Source organism: Ovis aries, chromosome 10 (genome assembly GCF_016772045.2).
Source record: "Ovis aries strain OAR_USU_Benz2616 breed Rambouillet chromosome 10, ARS-UI_Ramb_v3.0, whole genome shotgun sequence".
Taxonomy (NCBI): Eukaryota; Metazoa; Chordata; class Mammalia; order Artiodactyla; family Bovidae; genus Ovis; species Ovis aries.
In genome coordinates this window covers 13591151-13612238 of record NC_056063.1, presented here as the reverse complement: position 1 = coordinate 13612238, position 21088 = coordinate 13591151, and the positions used below count along the sequence as shown (strand labels likewise).

At 39.9% G+C, this 21088-nt stretch overlaps 1 protein-coding gene across 3 annotated transcripts in view; it reads right to left on the bottom strand.

The window, feature by feature from the left end:
• Positions 1-268: 268 nt before the first annotated feature.
• Positions 269-21088, bottom strand: part of DNAJC15 (DnaJ heat shock protein family (Hsp40) member C15) — an 80026-nt gene continuing 59206 nt past the window's right edge. For 2 of the 3 annotated variants that reach the window (XM_027973531.2, XM_060394296.1), the window contains exon 6: positions 269-2238. In XM_027973531.2, coding sequence (XP_027829332.2) covers positions 2168-2238 — 71 coding nt within the window. In that variant the 3' untranslated portion in view covers positions 269-2167. Of the gene's footprint in view, positions 2239-3843; positions 9131-13105; positions 21029-21088 lie in introns of those variants that run through there. The other variant, XR_009595179.1, reaches the window with a different exon arrangement.

Genomic DNA, 21088 nt, shown 5'->3' with positions numbered 1-21088 from the left:
ACCCCAATATTGCATAGCATAACTTTCAAAACTAGTGGTAACATTTTTTGAAGCATAGTATTCAAAAACCATTTTTTTTAGTACTTACAACTTTATGATGTCTACAAATTCCTGAGTGCCCCACACTTAAGGAGGTTACAAAGACAAATGACAAGATTCTTGCTCTAAAGGTTCTTGTACTTTTGTAGAAGAAATAAGTCACGTTACATAAAGAGTTGTTTCACAAGGTACCAAATGTGAGGAATAAAGTGCTACGGGAATGTATTCGTTCATTTAACAAATATTTATTGAATGTCAATGTAGCAGTGACCAAGACAGATACAGTGCGTGTTTGCTGAGAGCTGACAATTCATGGGATTACTTTTGCTGGAAGCACCAGAAAAGGAGGGACAGACATTTCAGCTTGGCCTTCAACTATCCCCAGGCTTTGAACACGTGGAGATCTGGGTATCAGCAGGGCATTCAAGGTACAGAGGCAGCAGTGGACCGGAAAACATACTAAAGCACAAAAAACCTGTGACACACATGGGGATTTTAAAGCAAGAACCATATTTTAGTGACTCTAAGAATCAATTTTAAGTCAGGTCATCCATTATTTTATGTACCAAAGGAAAACACGGTTAACATTTAGAGCAGTGGCTCTCTACCTGGGGCAGTTTTGCCCTCCAAGGAACATCTGGCAATATCTAGACACATTTTCAGTTGTCGCAACGGAGGGGGCGCTCCTGGCCTTTCGTAGATACAGGCAGGGATGCTGCTAATCATCCTACCATACAAAGGAGAGCACCCCACAAGGAGGAATTAGCAGCTCAATGAGTCAATATCACCAATGCTGAGGACTCCCAACTACAGGATGTCATAAAGTGAAAGATGCGTCTAGACTATTACAAAAGCATTTTAAGATAGATGAAATGCAGTAGTTCTGTTTACCTGGGATGAACCCAGCGTTGCAAAGGAGTACAGGAAAATAATGCTGGTATTCTGACTCTCTCTTTTCTCCCTTTTAGAACAGTAAAGTGATGATGACCAGGGGCTGTGTTGAGGAAAAAAAAAAAAAAAACTTGAATGCACTGTACAAGGGCAGCCCTTCCAGACTGTGTGTTCATCCGTTGCTTTGGAGAAACCCTGCACTCCAATCGAACTAATAGACTCTATTTCTGCTAATTCTGACTCATCTCAGAAGAGCTGCCTCACCCATCATATGGTATATCTCATTGTTTTTAAAGCCCAGATCTACACTACTGATTCTATGACACGGCCCCCTGACGCCCAGTGTAAAACAGTCTTTTATTTTGAACTTCTTTGGCATATCATCTGTGCCTCTCTAACAGTACTCCTGTGGTTTATCTTTCCTTTAAATTCAAGTTCCTTTGGGTCAGGATCCATGCCTGGTTCACACCTGGAACTCTTGAGGACCCCTACAGGCCTCACACGCTACAGGTGGTAAACAAATATTTGTAGAATGCATAATTGAATAAATACACAGCACCAGAAGACTATATAATTAAGTATGAATCCCTCAGACTTCTCCCGGCAATTTCCGGGCTTTCCTCACAGGGCTCATTCTGTAAACCTTTAATCATTTTAGCAGCTCTCAAGTTCTCAAGCTACAGCCGTGGGATCTCTGGGAGAGCAGCGTTCTCTTTTTCCTAATCACTGCTTTACAAAACACCCTTTAGGAAATTCCATCAAGCTTCAGTTCACTTTCCTGGGGTGGCAGTCAGGGTTTCGTCTCACAACATTTAAAGCACCTCACATAGGCAGAGTGCTAAATTCCTTTGAAGAAACAAGGGACAATACGAGCATAAATATAAGAGCAAGAAATTCTACACTCTTGCTCACAAATTCCAATTATATTACTGATAATTATACTGCTGCAGGGGCTGGGGTGAGGGGAACTTAGTAACAGAAGCCTTCAAACGTATGACTATTAGAGAGAGGAAGAAAATAAGGGGAAAAGATCAGTGCTAGAATCTTCATGTGCTCCTTTGAAAGATAATACAAAGCCAGACTGTTCCTCTTTTATTATTACACAGCTTAGACATGGAAGAAGTGACTGTGGTCAGTACACATATGAAGATTATGAAGGCCATGGTTTAGATTAATTTGCAGGGCAACTGTTATAAGGTCCCCCCTTTTCTCCTTCAGGGTGGTCCCTGAGCATCCATCAGTGTTTGGTGGCTGCTTCTAGCAAGTCTTTTGCTTCATTAATTTTGGTTGCTAAGTAAGGAGATCCACCTGAGAGGACAAAGAAAAGAAAATGGATTAATAGACACTTCACTATTGACATTTTTTAAAGTCTCAAGTGAAGAAAAGCACTCAATTAGACTTCTCTGGTATTTTCCCACACATTCATGCCCTGACAAATTATTTTATAAGCTCTCTAGAAATCACAACAGTATAAATTAAACTCGTTCAATGAAGCACTACAGACACCTAACAGTCAACAATAATCTCTGAGAAAAATAAACTTATGATCAGGAGTAATTTAAAACACACTCAAACATTTCACTGGTCAGACATTACCTTTCAAATGCCGAATATCTGACCAGAGAGTTTTCTGAAGTGGATGGTTACGTAAATAAAATAACGGTCCTTCTCCAAGACTGTATTTTTTTTGTTTGTTTGTTTTTAAGGAAAGAATATGCTTCTATGAAGGAAGTTATCTTTCTGAAGGAGGTGAAGCAATCCAAGGGTGCCTTCAAAGTTTTATCAAACCATATTATTTTCATAAAAATAAGTTAAAAAGGCAACTATATACTACCCAGCTCTAAAAGTATTTTACTAATATTGGTCAATATTAGTAAATAATATGATAAGTAATAAATCAGTATAATAAAAGTAACATTAAAGGGTATGCCCCCTGCTCTCTGACACGGTGCCATTAGAATTCTTATGGAGCACAGAGTCGCTGCGCCTTAAATAAAACTTAGTCAGTTTTCAGAGTTCTTCACAATGAATTATTGTGAAGAGGAAAATTGAGGTGAATTTCAAATTCAGAATCGTTATAAATGACAAACAGGACTCTCTTACATATGAAAATACTGGCCCCAAACTGTCACACTAAAAATATTTAAGCGTCATACGCCTTCTAACTTCTAGTCCTGAACACTTTCATGCTTAACGCTCAAGCTAACAGTCCAGCTCACCCGTCTCTTTGTGTTTATTTTTATTTTTTTATTCTCCCCCTTGAGTACAAATGATCTGCAGCTGTTGAAAACATCTTAAGACCTGAGTGGCTCACAACAAACCACACACACACAAAACACACACCACAACACACACACAAAAACATCTAGACAGCAGTGGTGTGTGTACGGTCCTGACTTTATCCCGGCCTTTTACTGATATCACACCATCCATTTTATAAGGAAAAAGGAAGCAGGAGACAAATCAGCAACGGAAGGGCGACACTCAAGCTCAAGGAGCTAAATTTAGCTTTCTACCCTTGAGGAGATCACTGACATTTTCACATCAAGATCTGAATCGCTATAAACACTTAAGGAACGAATATATCAGAGTGTCCTTGAGTACACAATAAGAATCAGAAATGAAACTGATGCAAGTTTCCATATGTGCTTGGTTATGAAATAAACTGATAGCAGGATATCTTTGAAAATGATCTCAGAATTAGGTAATGTCACTCTTGGTGATAAGCTGTTTCCATTTTTAGAGTTACCAAGGTAATGCCAGGCATCTTGCATACCCTCCACAAATATTAAAATATTAATTGAACTCAAACATAACCTTTAATTGATTGAAATGCATTCTGGATATTTCAATCATCGGCCATAATATGCTCAGTTAGCAGAAAGGGGAAAAAAAAGCACAGAAGATCGAAAGTCTCATTAAACATTATATTTATTGATGGGAATGCTACAGGAAACAACTGACAGTTAATTCAGAACACTGAATTACCCTTCACCCTCTTAGTGAGAGGGACACTGGACTTTTCACTTATGTGCACAGCTGAAACTTTGGGTTCAGTTCTCATTCTACCCTTATTCTATCTTCCTAAAACTTGGGGAAGTTCTTAAGCCAAAAATTACAATTGCTATACTCCCTTTGGGGGCCTCCCTGGTGGCTCAGTGGTAGAGTCCACCTGCAATGCAGGAGACCTGGGTTTGATCCCCGAGTTGAGAAGATCCCCTGGAGAGGGGAATGGCGGCCCACTCCAGTATTCTTGCCTGGAGAACTCCATGGACAGAGAGGAGCCCGGTGGGCCACAGTCTATGGGGTCGCAGAGTCGGGCATGACTGAGCAAGCAACAGGCGTGCACGCACACACACATACATATCCCCATTGGACAGTGCTTGGTTCAAATTAGGGTCTATCAGTGGGAGGCACTCTTGTGAAATCTGGAAAGTGGAAAAGAGAAAGGCTTTCTTGCTGGGCGTCTTTTTACTGCTGCTAGCAAGTGAGATCATGGTGTTGTGATGGCAGCAACTAAGCTTTTTGTGCAGTTCTAGTGGTGGTCCCTGAGGTAGTCAATAAGTAGCTCCTCTGACAGAGCAGCTCTCTAATTGCCAGTGGAGCCGTTCTTGCAAGCCAAGTCTAAAATTTACTCCTTTAGACCTCCCAACAACTTGTAACCATTCATTTCCTGCACTAAATGCTCTTCTGCTTAAAACACCTTGTTTCTGGCACTAAATCTCGACTGACAGAAAATATATAGGATACATATCCTTTACTTAATGGAAAAAATACATCTTTGAATCTTTCAGTCCTGCTCAGATTTCTTGGATTCCACTTAATTAGAATACTCACCCTCAAACTTGATCTCTGAACCTTTGTACTTTCACTATATGACTACTAGAGCTCTTCAGCTTTGGGCTATCAAGGACTATTAGGTTTTAGGCCACCCCTCCCACTGATACCAACTAGAAGACGTCAAAAAAATTCACACACATCAGTACGAAGGCACTGGAGGCCTACCAAGTCAGCCAGGACTGAGGGTCAAGTTCCTGGAGATAAGAAAATGTGCTATGATTAGTCTAACATTCTGCATTGCTTCTTGTCTTCAAAGGAATCAGACACAAAATAGTACATATGATACAATTCCACTTACATGAAACATATCTACAGCAGGAGAAAGCAGCATGGTGATTGCTTAAAATGGAGCAGAAGCTAGCAATGAGAAAGAACACCAAGGAACCTTTTGAGCTTTGAAATGTTCTATGTCTTCATTGTGCTAGTATTACATGGGTATATCTATTTGTCAAATCTCATCAAAAACCATGCATTTAAATACATATTTTATTGTATGCAAATTATATCTCAATACGGTTGATGAATAAATTAACCAGCAAATTATATGTTGGTTACAAGATACCATATTTTTTTTTTTTGAGACGATCTTTCTAAAAGAATATAAAAAGGCATACACCAATGAAAGTAAAGTTGGCAATGGTATGCTAATTATCAGATAAAGTACACTTTAAGGCAAAATCCAACACTAGCAATAAAAGGGAGAAATATCAAAGTGCTAAAAGGGCCAATCTTAAATTTGAATATATCTGATAACATATGATATGCAGATGACACCATCCTTATGGCAGAAAGTGAAGAAGAACTAAAGAGCCTCTTGATGAAAGTGAAAGAGGAGAGTGAAAAAGTTGGCTTGAAGCTCAGCATTCAGAAAACTAAGACCACAGCATCTGGTCCCATCACTTCATGGCAAATAGATGGGGAAACAGTGGAAACAGTGGCTGACTTTATTTTCAGGGGCTCCAAAATCACTGCAGATGGTGACTGCAGCCATGAAATGAAAAGATGCTTACTCCTTGGAAGCAAGGTTATGACCAACCTAGACAGCATATTAAAAAGCAGAGACATTACTTTGCCAACAAAGGTCCGTCTAGTCAAGGCTATGGTTTATCCAGTGGTCATGTATGGATGTGAGAGTTGTACTATAAAGAAAGCTGAGTGTTGAAGAATTGATGCTTTTGAACTGTGGTGTTGGAGAGGACTCTTGAGAGTCCCTTGGACTGCAAGGAGATCCAACCAGTCCATCCTAAAGGAGATCAGTCCTAGGTGTTCATTGGAAGGACTGATGTTGAAGCTGAAACTCCCAATATTTTGGCCACCTGATGTGAAGAGCTGACTCATTTGAAAAGATCCTGATGCTGGAAAAGATTGAAGGCAGGAAGAGAAGGGGACAACAGAGGAAGATATGGTTAGATGGCATCACTGACTCGATGGACATGGGTTTGGGTGGACTCCGGGAGTTGGTGACGGACAGGGAGGCCTGGCGTGCTGCGATACGTGGGGTCATAAAGAGTCGGACACGACTGAGCAACTGAAGCGAACTGATAACATAGGTTCAAGATATATAAGAAAAACAAGGACAGAACTAAAGGGGGAAACACATGAATCCATAATCAATGAGAGATTTAATATACCTCTCTCAGTAATCCATGGGAGGGTTAGATAAAAAGAAATACTGAACACACCTGATCTAAATGACATACGTAAAGCACTCCACCCTACAACTGCAGAGTAACTGCCTTTTAAACAGCACACAGAACATTTATTGAAGTTCACATGTGCTGAGCTCTAAAGCAAGTTTCAACAAACTTCAAAGACTCAAGTCACAATAAGCAGTGCTACTTGAATTGCGCTCCATGGACCAGTGCTGGGGTACAGGTGTTACTGAACCACAGTGAGTTACTGAACTAAACTAGGCTTAGAAACTGAGAGCAAGTGTTCAGAAACCACTACAGCCAAGCATAATACCATGTATCTGTAGACTCTAATGATGAAAAATTAGGGCTTAGATCTTATATATCTTTTTATTTCAATTTTCTAATAAAATCATTTTTGTTATATTTTACAAAAGTTACCAGCCCAACAGAGATTGGGGGGGAAAAAAAAAAACAAAAAACAAGTCCTCTATGAAGACAGTTTGAGAAGTACCAATACATGAATTAACAATGGTAGAATTAAGCTGAAAATCAGTTAATACAGATAGGGAATTACAATGTTTGGAAATTGATCAATATACTTGTAAATAACCCGAACATCAAGGAAAATATCACAATAGAAATTAGCATTCAAGATAATTAACCAAGCCAAAGGTTGGATTTCTGAGAAAAACTAATCAAGTTCCTAGCAATGCATTTCAAATTTAAATGAAATAAATTCTAAGAAAAATAATGTATCAAGATAAAATGATACAAGAAGAAATGGAAAAATCAAGAGAATCGTACCTATTTAAGAAACTGAATCTGTAACTAAAAACCTTCCCACAGACAGAAATTCTGGCCAGGATAGCTGTATCAGTAAATTTTTCTTAAAAAATAGAAGAAAAGGAAAATACATTTTAATTCTTTCTATGAGTAGCATTCTTTGAGACAAACTCTGATAAAAAAATATATCACAAGATAAACACAGATGCAAAAGCAAATATCAGCTTATCGAATCAGACTAAATTCATAACCAAGTTAGGTTTATATCAGAAATCTAAGACTGGCTTTAACATTAGAAAATTAATCAATTTAATTCATTACATCAACATAAGAAAGAATACATGTATAATCACTTAAACAAATGCAGAAAACGTACACTCACAATAAAAACTTTAAGTAAGCTAAGAATAGAGGGAAACTTCTTTTATGTGAGAGGGAGTTATGAAAAGAAATATAGCAAATATCATACTTAGTAGTAAAATGCTGAAACCTTTGGCTCTGAGATAAGCAACAAGGAAAAGATATCTACTATCATTTCTATTTAACACTTTATTGGAGTTTCTGGCCATTATCATCAGTGCCCCCCTCGATTCCCTCCCCCAAAGGACTAAACAGAAAGAAACTGTCATTCTTCATAAATTGAATGACTGAGTAAGCAAAAAAATGAAAGGCTCTAAAGACAAAATCACAGAGTTAATAACCGAATTTAACAAAATGGTAGATATGACAGCAATATAAACAAAAATTAACTTTTTAGGTCTAGAAATAAATAACTATATAGTATACACTTTTAAAACAACACAATACATTATAGCATTTGAATAATCAACACCTAGGAAAAAATCTAACAAATTATGCAAAACTACAAACTGAAAAATCTCATTGAAATAAAGTTAACCTAAATAAACTTAACAACCAACAAAATGTCCTTTTCACTATAGGGGACTGGGATGCAAAAGTAGGAAGTCAAGAAACACCTGGAGTAACAGGCAAATTTGGCCTTGGAGTACAGAATGAAGTAGGGCAAAGGCTAATAAAGTTTTGCCAACAGAATGCACTGTTCAGGTATGACCTAAATCAAATCCCTTACGATTATACAGTGGAAGTGAGAAATAGACTCAAGGGATTAGCTCTGAGACAGAGTGCCTGAAGAACTATGGACGGAGGTTCATGACATTGTACAGGAGATAGGGAACAAGATCATCCCCATGGAAAAGAAATGCAAAAAGGCAAAATGCTTGGCTGAGGACGCCTTACAAATAGCTGTGAAAAGAAGAGAAGTGAAAGGCAAAGGAGAAAAGGAAAGATATACCCATTTGAATGCAGAGTTCTAAAGAATAGCAAGGAGAGATAAAAAGCCTTCCTCAGTGATCAGTGCAAAGAAATAGAGAACAACAGAATGGGAAAGACTAGAGATCTCTTCAAGAAAATCAGAGATACCAAGGGGACATTTCATGCAAAGATGGGCTCAATAAAAGACAGAAATGGTATGGACGTAACAGAAGCAGAAGATATTAAGAAGAGGTGGCAAGAATACACAGAAGAGCTATACAAAAAAGATCTTTACAACCCAAGTCATCATGATGGTATGATCACTCACCTAGAGCCAGACATCCTAGAATGCGAAGTCAAGTGGGCCTTAGGAAGCATCACTACAAACAACGCTAGTGGAGGTTACAGAATCATAGTTGAGCTGTTTCCAATACTAAAAGAGGATGCTGTGAAAGTGCTGCACTCAATATGTCAGCAAATTTGGAAAACTCAGCAGTGGCCACAGGACTGGTAAAGGTCAGTTTTCATTCCAATCCCAAAGAAAGGCAATGCCAAAGAATGCTCAAACTACCTTACAACTGCACTCATCTCCTACGCTAGCAGTGTAACGTTCAAAATTCTCCAGGTGAGGCTTCAACAGTACGTGAACCGTGAACTTCCAGATGTTAAAGCTGTATTTGGAAAACGCAGAGGAACCAGAGATCAAACTGCCAACATCCTCTGGATCTTCAAAAAAGCAACAGAGTTCCAGAAAAACATTGACTTCTGCTTTATTGACTATGCCAAAGCCTTTGACTGTGTGGACCATAACAAACTGTGGAAAATTCTTAAAGAGATGGGAATACCAGACCACCTGATCTGCCTCTTGAGAAATCTGTATGCAGGTCAGGAAGCAACAGTTAGAATTGGACATGGAACAACAGAATGGTTCCAAATCAGGAAAGGAGTTCATCAAGGCTGTATACTGTCACCCTACTTATTTAACTTATATGCGGAGTATACCATGAGAAATGCTGGGCTGGATGAAGTACAAACTGGAATTAAGATTGCTGGGAGAAACATCAATAACCCCAGATATGCAGATGACACCACCCTTATGGCAGAAAGCGAAGAAGACCTAAAGAGCCTCTTGATGAAAGTGAAAAGAAGAGTGAAAAGTTGGCTTAACACTCAACATTGAGAAAACTAAGATCATGGCATCTGGTCCCATTACTTCAAGGCAAATAGATGGGGAAACAGTAGAAACAGTGAGAGACCTTATTTTGGGGGGCTCCAAAATCACTGCAGATGGTGACTGTAGCCATGAAATTAAAGAAGCTTACTCGTTGGAAGAAAAGTTATGACCAGCCTAGGGAGCATATTAAAAAGCAGAGACATTACTTTGCTAACAAAGATCTGTCAAGTCAAACCTATTGTTTTTCCAGTAGTCATGTATGGATGTGAGAGTTGGACTACAAAGAAAGCTGAGTGCCTAAGAACTGATGCTTTTGAACTGTGGTGTTGGAGAAGACTCTTGAGAGTCCCTTGGACTGCAAGGAGATCCAACCAGTCCATTCTGAAGGAGATCAGCCCTGGGATTTCTTTTGGAAGGAATGATGCTAAAGCTGAAACTCCAGTACTTTGGCCACCTGATGCAAAGAACTGACTCATTCAAAAAGGCCCTGACTCTGGGAAAGATTGAAGGTGGGAGGAAAAGGGGACTACCGAGGATGAGATGGCTAGATGGCATCACTGATTCGATGGACATGAGTTTCAGTAAGCTCTGGGAGTTGATGATGGACAGGGAAGCCTGGTGTGCTGCAGTCAATGGGGTCACAAAGAGTCAGACATGACTGAGTGAATGAAACTGAAATAAATGAAAGGATGTCTTGTTCATGGATTTGAAAAATCACTATTATAAAGATGTCAATTTGCTCCATACTGACTTACAGATTTATAGCAACCCCAATCATATATTGTCACCCTGCTTATTTAACTTATATGCAGAGTACATCATGAGAAATGTGGGGCTGGAAGAAGCACAAGCTGGAATCAAGATTGCAGGGAGAAATAGCAATAACTTCATATATGCAGATGACACCATCCTTATGGCAGAAAGTGAAGAGGAACTAAAAGCCTCTTGATGAAAGTGAGAGAGAAGAGTGAAAAAGTTGGCTTAAAGCTCAACATTCAGAAAAAGAAGATCATGGCATCTGGTCCCATCACTTCATGGGAAATAGATGGGGAAACAGTGCAAACAGTGTCAGACTTTATTTTTTGGGGGGCTCCAAAATCACTGCAGATGGTGACTGCAGCCATGAAATTAAAAGATGCTTACTCCTTGGAAGGAAAGTTATGCCCAACCTAGACAGCATATTAAAAAGCAGAGACACTACCTTGCCAACAAAGGTCCATCTAGTTAAGGCTATGGTTTTTCCAGGGTCATATATGGATGTGAGAGTTGGACTGTGAAGAAAGCTGAGCGCCAAATAATTGATGCTTTTGAACTGTGGTGTTGGGGAAGACTCTTGAGAGTCCCTTGGACTGCAAGGAGATCCTAAAGGAGATCAGTCCTGGGTGTTCATTGGAAGGACTGATACCGAAGCTGAAACTCGAATACTTTGGCCACCTCATGTGAAGAGTTGACTCATTGGAAAAGACTCTGATGCTGGGAGCGATTGGGGGCAGGAGGAGAAGGGGACGACAGAGGATGAGAGGGCTAGATGGTATCACCGACTTCAAGGGCATGAGTCTGAGTGAACTCCAGGACTTGGTGATGGACAAGGAGGCCTGGCATGCTGTGATTCATGGGGTCGCAAAGAGTCGGACAGGACTGAGTAACTGCACTGAACTGGAGTGAACTGAATCATATCCTAGGAGGTCTGTGTGTGACTTTGTGAATGTGCATATGCAAATTGATGAGATAGTTCCTAACTTACATTAAAATGTAAAGGGCCAAACATAACCCACCCCTCACAAATCTTAAATAACAAAAAATGTAAAGAGTTTATATACCAGAAGTGAAGATTTGTTATAAAGCTAGATAATTAAAACATTATGGTATTGGGACAAGAAATTAATCAAGGGAAGATGAAAGAAAATAGAGAAATAATTCCAACAAACAGTGCCAGACCACTTGGATATCTATATAAAAATAACTGAAACTTTACCCTTATCTCACACCATATACAAAATTCCATTCTAAGATGCAACTAGGTAAGATAATAAAGTTTCTAGAAATTGACTTCATGACTTTGAGACAAGCAAAAATTTCCTAAACAATAAAAGCAATAATTATAAAGGTAAAGTTTCAACTATAACTGACCTGTAACAGTATTAAGAATTTCTATTAATGAATGAACATCAGTAAAGGTAGGCAAAAACAAGCCAAAGAGAAAAGATATATGTAATACAATGGACTCATATATAGAACACAAGAGTATAGGATGTTCCCAAAAGTCAGGTAACAAAAGAGAGAAAAAAAACTGCAAAGAAAAAATGGATAAACCGCAGGATATTCACGCAATGAAATACTATGCAGCAAAAAGAACGAACGAATGACTACAGGATTCACTGCGGCATGAATGACTTTCACAAAGATAATAAAATGAGAAGAGACAAAGCATAGAAGACTACACGCTTAGATGATACATAAAGTTCAAGAACAGGCAAAGCTTATCTATGGCAATAAAAACTAAAACAGTGGTCATCTTTGGTGAGTGGGGAATGACCGGAAATGTACATGAGGAGAAAGCTTTGTGCAATTTTCTTTTTTTTTTTCATTAATATATTTTTTAAGTGAAGGATAACTGCTTCACAGAATTTTGTTGTTTTCTGTCATAATCTGGGTACTGGCTACGTAAATGGATTCACTTCATGATAATGCATTGAGCTGTATATTTAATGAGCTGTGTACTTTTATAAAGATATATTTAAGTTTTTAAAACTTTAACACTGGAGATATGTTGACCTCTGTCAAGTCTGATGACACTACCAATTAATACTATCCAAAAATCGTTGGGGCTCAGAAAACCTGTAATCAAGACCATGGTGATGAGGATAGTAACTAGGCATTATTCTAATATATTATTTCATTTGGTTCATCCAACTACCCTTTGTAGTTGCTCAGTTCTTATTTTCCTTACCTAAAGAGACTGAATCACAAAGTTTAGTTACTTGCCCAACCCTAGCCACAGAGTTAAAATGAGGTAGGGTGAGGACTCCCAGGAAGGTTACCATACCATGCTGTCTCTCACTTTGTTTATGTAATTCTTTGTTTATTAAATTTCTACCATGTTAAACATTTGGTTGTTGTAAACCTCTTCTACTTTCTTCAAGCCTGTAACCCGATCCTGGGTCCTCTTCCTTCTTGAGTGTGCTAAGTCACTTTGAGACTGACCCTATGGACAATAGCCCACCAGGCCCCTCAGTCCATGGGATTCCCCAGGCAAGAATAGTGGAGTGGGTTGCCATGCCCTCCTCCAGGGGATCTTCCCAACCCAGGGATTGAACTCGAATCTCTTTGGTCTCCCGCATCAGCAGGTGGGTTCTTTACCACCGTGCCACCTGAGCAGCCCTTTCCTTCTTGGGAAGATTGTAAAACCACACCTTGTGGTTTACTTTTAAAGTATTAATATATGCTTATCTACTCACTAGATAATAAATACCTTGAAGAGCAATCATGCCTTAGATCTCGCTGAGTGCACAGCAGGGACTTGAGACATGTGTCCCTGATGGGGAGAAGGAAGTGGTGAATCACCATTCCCTTATCTTCTTGCATCAAGGACCAGTTTCACTAAAGTAAAATCACTCCAGAGACAGAAAATAGAACAAACAAATGTGTTAGGAGTGGATAAACATCTTTAGAAAGAAACATCTGCAAAAAATCTGGGTAAAAAAAATCCTAACCAGCACAAGAGAAAATAAGGAAATAGCCTACAATTAACTGCTGCAAGGTCAGGCACAGGTACACCTTGTCTGATCAGACTTTGCTTTACTGCACTTTGCAGATACTGAGTTTTTTACAAATTGAACGTTTGTGTCAACCCTGTGTCAAGTAAGTCTATTGGTGCCATTTTTATAGCAGGTTTATTTTTTAATTACAATATGTATATACACTGTTTTTTACAATTTATTTATTTTAATTGGAGGCTAATTACTTTATTGTGGTGGTTTTTGCCATATATTCAATCAGCCACGGGTGTACATGTATCCCCCATCCCGAACCCCCCTCCCACCTCCCTCCCCACCCCATCCCTCTGGGTTGTCCCAGTGCACCAGCCCTGAGCGCCCTGTTTCATGCATCGAACTTGGACTGGTCATGTGTTTCACAAATGGTAATATACATGTTTCAAAGCTATTCTCTCAAATCATCCAACCTTTGCCTTCTCCCACAGAGTCCAAAAGTCTGTTCTTTACATCTGTGTCTCTTTTGCTGTCTCGCATATAGGGTTGTCATTATCATCTTTCTAAATATGATATATATGCATTAATATACTGTATTGGTGCTTTTCTTTCTGACTTACTTCACTCTGTATAATAGGCTCCAGTTTCATCCACCTCATTAGAACTGACTCAAATGTGTTCTTTTTTATAACTGAGTAAATTATTCCATTGTGTACACTGTTTTTTAAGCATAATGCTATTTCACACTTAACAGACAACAGTATAGTAAAAACATAATTTTTCTATGTGTTGGGAAACCAAAATATCTGTGTGACTTGCTTTATTGCAGTATTTGTTTTATTGGGGTGGTTTGGAACTGAATCCAGTATCTTTGAGATATGCCTGTATAATTTATTACTAATGTGAGTTTCACAGAAACTACACAAATGTGAAGATTAAGTTCCCTTTTATCCCTGGGTCTTCTTTATACAGATTTACATATTCCTTAGGCTTCCCTTGTAGCTCAGTTGGTAAAGAATCTGCCTGCAGTGCAGGAAACCCGGGTTCGATCCCTGGGTTGGGAAGATCCCCTGGAGAAGGAAATGGCAACCCCTTCCAGTATCCTTGCCTGGAAAATCTCATGGGCAGAGGGGCCTGGTGGGCTGCAGTCCATGGAGTCGCAAAGAGTCAGGCACGACTGAGCGACTAACACTTACTTACACTTAATTCTGATTAAAACACTAATTTCTACATTCCAAGTCTGTAAGAATGAAGTAAGAAGCATTGCCATCTGCTGATTTGAAGGGCTCTTAAAGTTCACCCACCCTTCTTAAAAGAAAGATGTTAAAATCACAAAGCAGCATACAGGAGACTGACTTCCAGAATTAGGAGTTCCACTGACCCACTTTGCAGTACAACTGGTCAATACTATATAATAAACTCCCAACCACTGGAAGCCTCTAGAAACGGTCTTCAAAACAAAAATAAAAAAGAATTAAAGTATGAAAATTCAGTGAGAGAGGCAGGAGTCTGTGGGAAATGGCTCGTTCCTTTCCCCCTCTCCACTCAGCAAGGCAGAGGCTCCACACTGGACTGCTGCAGCCAGAACACAGGGCTCCCTCCCTCCCCAGCTCCTGCACAGAGGACTCTTTCTGGGGAGGGCTGGGTGGACCTGTGTATTTCTCTTCCGGCCCCCAGATGCCCGGTGCTGAGGCACAGGAAAGTGGATCAGAAGCTCTACCCTGGGCCTAGCTCCCTTAGAATAAGTACTGGGACCTTGAAAACTCTTCCTAGTCCTCAAGGCATGGTGGTTCCATATAGGAGAGACATTCTGAGAAGGCCTTAGTCTACTTTACTAAAAGAATCCAGCCAGTTACTAAAAAAATAAACAACAATAACAAGCCTTCATCATCAGTGAAAGGGTGGAGGACAAGAGCTGCTATAATATATAATCTAATATATTCAGCTTCTAAAAAAGTATTTTAAGGCATGTGGAGGAACAGGCAAGTATGACAGTACGACCCAGGTATACATCATGAAAAAAGCCACAAAACTACCCGTGAGAGTGACCAAACATTGGATTTATGGGAAACGATTCCAAAGCATCCATTATACATTCACAGAACTAAAAGTTTACATTATACATTCACAGAACTGAAAGTTTACATTATACATTTACAGAACTAAAATTTTACATTATACACTCACAGAACAAAAAGTTTTTAAAAAAAATTACTAGAAGGGCTCAAGAGTAGATCTGAACTGGCATGAGACAGAACTAGTGAACTTGAAGATCCAGTGACTGATAGTATGTAAGCTGACATCAGAGAGAAAAGGGAATGAAGGAGAAAACCACCAGAGCCTCAGGGAAATGTAGGACATCGTGAAATCCATAAATCACATGAAATGGGAGTGCCAGGAGAGGAAAGGAGGGAAAAAAGTCTTTAAAGAAACAGTAGCTAAAAACTTTCCAAGGTTATTGAAAAACAATAACCTATACACCCAAGAACCTCAAACTCCAAGTAGGATGAATCTAATAAGACCTAATACACACACCATAAAAAAAATGCTGAAAGTCGAAGACGAGGAGAAAATTGGAAAGTGAAAGTGAAGTTGCTCAGTCCTGTCCGACTCTTTGTGACCCATGGACTGTAGCCCACCAAGCTCCTCCGTCCATGGGATTCTCCAGGCAAGAATACTGGAGTGGGTTGCCATTTCCTGCTCCAGGGGATCTTCCCGACCCAGGGATCGAACCCAGGTCTCCCACATTGCAGGCAGACGCTTTAACCTCTGCACCACCAGGGAAGCCCTTGAATACAAGAATACCATCTCTCAGAAAACCTCCTATAGAGAACAGAACTTCAGATCCAAGTACTAACATCAAAGATTTCAAGAGGGGAAAGGAAGCCAGGTTGAAAGAAGAAGGGGGAAGAGGTGGGGGATGGGTAAAAGGGGTGGCCTTACAGACGTCTCCTGCCACCTATAGATACCCGGGCATTATGGGACTTTTCCCCGGGCATCCAGAGAAGGGAGGACTGGAACTCGGCCCTACCAGAAATCAGACCAGACCAGAACCAGAATACAATTTAAGTAGTGCTAAGAAGGCAATTAGAGCTGTAAATGTCTGTATTAAAAAAGAAAAAAATCTCAATAACCTAAACTACAAAATTAGACAAAGTCCTCAAAGGACATAAATTACTAAAACTGTCTCAAGAAAAAACAAATAATCTGGTAGACCTGTTACAAGTAAAGAAATTGAATCATTAATCAAAAATTTATGCAAAGAAAACCCAGGTGCAGATGGATTATGGAAGGGGAAGGAACAATTTTCTAACTCGTTTTATAAGACTCATATTATGTTGATACCAAGCCAAGCAAAGACATCCCAAGAAAACTACAGATCAATATTTCTTATGAACGTGAATGTAAAAGACTCAACAGAATGCTAGCAAACTAAATCCAACAACATGTTAAAAATATCTGTGCACCATGACTAAGTGGTATTTTTCTCAGGGATGAGAGGTTGGTTTAACAGCCAAAAATCAATTAATGTAATTCATTACATCAATAGAATAAAAAACAGAAATCTCATAATAATCTGAATAGATGCAGAAAAAGCACTTGACAAAGGCTAACGTCATTTCATGATAAAAAGGCTCAATAACTTGAAAGGAACTTCCTAATCTGATAAAGGTTATCTATGAAAACCCCACAGCTAATAATACCACACTTCACCTAATACCCATTATTAGGCAACTGGATGCTTTTCCATAAGATCAGAAACAAGACAAGAATGCCCCCTCTTACAACTTTTCAATACTGTACTGGAGATTCTAGTCAGGGAAAAATAGGTAAGAAAAAGAAGCGAATTGCATCCATATTGGTAAGGAAGAAATAAAACTATTCACAGATGACATAGTCTTATAGTTAGAAAATCCAAATGAACCTACCGAAAAAACAAAACCTACTGGAATAAACAAGTGCAGCAAGACTGAAGGATATAAACAAATATTTAAAAATGAATGATATTCCTATACATTCACATTAAACAATCCAAAAATAAAGAACATAATTTTATTCACAACAGCATCAAAAAGAATAAAACACTTTGGAGCTACAAAATATTATTGAAAGAAATTAAAGATCTAAGTAAATGAAAAATCATCCCATGTCCTTGGATAAGGAGATTTAACATTAAGACCTTAGGCAATATTCCCTAAGCTGACTGACAGATTCAACAAAATCTCTATCATAATTCCAGTCAACTTTGCCAAAATTGACAAGCTGATTCTAAAATTCACCTACAATTGCACTGAACCCAGAATACCCAAAACAATCCTACAAAAGAAGAATAAAGTAAGAGGACTCACACTTCAAAGAATGAAAATGTATTATAACGCAAAGGGTGTCAGTGTGGCGGCGCCGGCACGTGGACAAGCGCATGCGCCTCTTACTGAGGAGAGGGGGGCGGGGTGAGGGCTGGGCTAAAGGGTGCCCTGTGCACACCTCCATAAATACACGCCAGACTAGTGAACGAGAAGCACAGGCTGGAATCAAAACTGCCGGGAGAAAAGTCAATAACCTCGGACACCACCCTTACCGCAGAAAGCGAAGAGGAACTAAAAAGCCTCTTGATGGAAGTGAAAGAGAGTGAAAAAGTTGGCTTAAAACTCAACATTCAGAAAACGAAGATCATGGCATCTGGTCCCATCACTTCATGGGAAGTAGGTAGGGAAACAGTGAGAGACTTTATTTTCTCAGGCTCCAAAATCACTGCAGATGGTGACTGCAGCCATGAAATTAAAAGACACTTGCTCCTTGGAAGAAAAGCTATGACCAACCTAGGCAGCATATTAAAAAGCAGAGACATTACTTTGCCAACAAAGGTCCGTCTAGTCAAGGCTATGGTTTGTCCAGTAGTCACGTATGGATGTGAGAGTTGGACTATAAAGAAAGCTGAGTGTCGAAGAATTGATGCTTTTGAACTGTGGTGTTGGAGAAGACCTGAGAGTCCCTTGGACTGCAAGGAGATCCAACCAGTCCATCCTAAAGGAGATCAGCCCTGAATATTCATTGGAAGGACTGTTGCTGAAGCAAAACTCCAATACTTTGGCCACCTGATGCGAAGACCTGATTCATTTGAGAAGACCCTGATGCCGGGAAATATTGAGGGCAGGAGGAGAAGGGGACGACAGAGGATGAGATGGCTGGATGGCATCACCGACTCGATGGACATGGGTTTGGGTAAACTAAGGGAGTTGATGAAGGACAGGGAGGCCTGGCGTGCTGCAGTTCATGGGGTCACAAAGAGTCGAACACAAGTGAGCAACTGACTGATGAGTGAACTGTACACTTTAAGTAGATGAATCATATGGTACTTGAATTATACTGCAATATAATTTAAAAAAATAAACAGAGACAGAAGGCTCTGAAGAATATGTTGAGTCTGATTCAGTTTATCAGATCATTAGAGAATCACAGAAACCTAGAGTTGGAAGTCCTGAAGGGTTCTACCTATTACACAATACAAGAATACCTCCTGAGAAGGCGATGGCACCCCACTCCAATACTCTTGCCTGGAAAATCCCATGGACGGAGGAGCCTGGTGGGCTGCAGTCCATGGGGTCGCGAAGAGTCGGAAAAGACTGAGGGAATTCCCTTTCACTTTTCACTTTCATGCATTGGAGAAGGAAATGGCAACCCACTCCAGTGTTCTTGCCTGGAGAATCCCAGGGACGGGGGAGCCTGGTGGGCTGCCATCTCTGGGGTCGCACAGAGTCGGACATGACTGAAGCGACTTAGCAGCAGCAGCATACCTCTGAGAAGAAACTGTAGTCCAACAGTTTTTTTATCTCAGATTACCTTTACTGCTTTGCCTGAACATCACTTTTTCCACTGCTGAGTGCCAGTGCCTAGAACACTGCCCAGGTCCCAATTTATTGTTCAGTTGCTCGGGCATGTCTGACTCTGTGCAACCCATGTACTGCAGCACACCAGGCTTCCCTGTTCATCACCATATCCTGAAGTTTACTCAAACTCGTGTCCACTGAGTCAGTGATCTCCCTGGAGAGAATTTTTAGGATGACTGTCACTAATACTGCAACTCTCTCCTCTCCAAATGCCGATCTCTATCTGTCTGCCTACTATGTTTTATTTTATTAAAAGCCCTTATCATGTGGCATTTTCCATACTAGCCTTTACTGCCTAACTACCCCCCAAAACTTACTGGCTAGTAATACTAGAATAAATGAGTGACAAGTACAGAAGGTTGTGGTAATATTCAGTCTTATAATATAGATACTGTATGCCCTTTAATGCAGCTTAAGAACACACTGACTTATTTTTAGTGACTTTTACATTGTTAAATATTTGAGATAAAAAATACCCATTGACTCTCTTTCATGTGAAACACTGCCACATCTCTTTCCTATATTTATACAGTTGATTTTGGGGACCTAAAAGAATATTGTATTTATCTTTTTTTAATTTAAATTTTGTTGTTGTTCAGTCCTGTCCAACTCTTTGTGACCCCAAGGACTGCAGCATACCAGGCTTCTCTGTCCTTCACCATCTCTCAGAGCTTGCTCAAATTCGTATCCACTGAGTTGGTGATGTCATCCAACCATCTCATCCTCTGTCGTCCCCTTCTCCTCCTGCCTTCTATCTTTCCCAGCATCAGGGTCTTTTCCAATGAGTTGGCTTTTCCCATCAGGTGGCCAAAGTACTGGAGTTTCAGCTTCAGCATCGGTCCTTCCAATAAATACTAAGAGTTGATTTACTTTAGGAATGACGTTTTTTCCTCGGTGCAGTCCAAGGGACTCTCAAGAGTCTTCTCCAATACCACAGTTTGAAAACATCAGTTCTTCAGTGCTCAACCTTCTTTATGGTCCAACTCTCACATCCAAACATGACTATTGGAAAAACCATAGCTTTGACTATACAGACCTTTGTTGGCAAAGTAATGTCTCTGCATTTTAATATGCTGTCTAGGTTTGTCATAGATTTTCTTCCAAGGAGCAAGCGTCTTTTAATTTCATGGTTGCAGTCACCATCTGCAGTGATTTTGGAGCTGAAGAAAATGAATCTCTTCTAATTCACAGATCTCTCTGCTGCTGCTGCTGCTGCTGCTAGGATGCTTCAGTTGTGTCCAACTCTGTGCGACCCCATAGATGGCAGCCCACCAGGCTCCCCTGACCCTGGGATTCTCCAGGCAAGAACACTAGAGTGGGTCACCATTTCCTCCTCCAATGCATGAAAGGGAAAGTGAAGTCTCTCAGTCCTGTCTGACTCGTAGTGACCCCATGGACTGCAGCCTCTGCAGGCTCCTCTGTCCATGGGATTTTCCAGGCAAGCGTACTGGAATGGGCTGCCACTGCTTTCTCTGATAGATCTCTCTAGTTGATCATTTTTATTGATATACTTTTTGATCTGAGACCAAAGAGTTTGAAAATTGTTACTTTCCTACAAAATACATGTGTGTGTGTGATAGTTACTCAGTTGGGTCCGACTTTGAGATGCCATGGACTGTAGCCTAACAGGATCCTCTGCCCATGCAATTCTCCAGGTAAGAATACTGGAATGGGTTGCCATTTCCTTCTCCAGGGGATCCTGCCAACCCAGGTCTCCTGCATTGCAGGCAGATTCTTTACCATCTCAGCCACCACATGGAATTCAAAAAATAATTACTTTGTATACCCAAAGGAGGCCTGAAAAACATAAGGGGAAGAATAAATTCCTAAAAGAGTAATCCTGGGGGTCCACAGTAC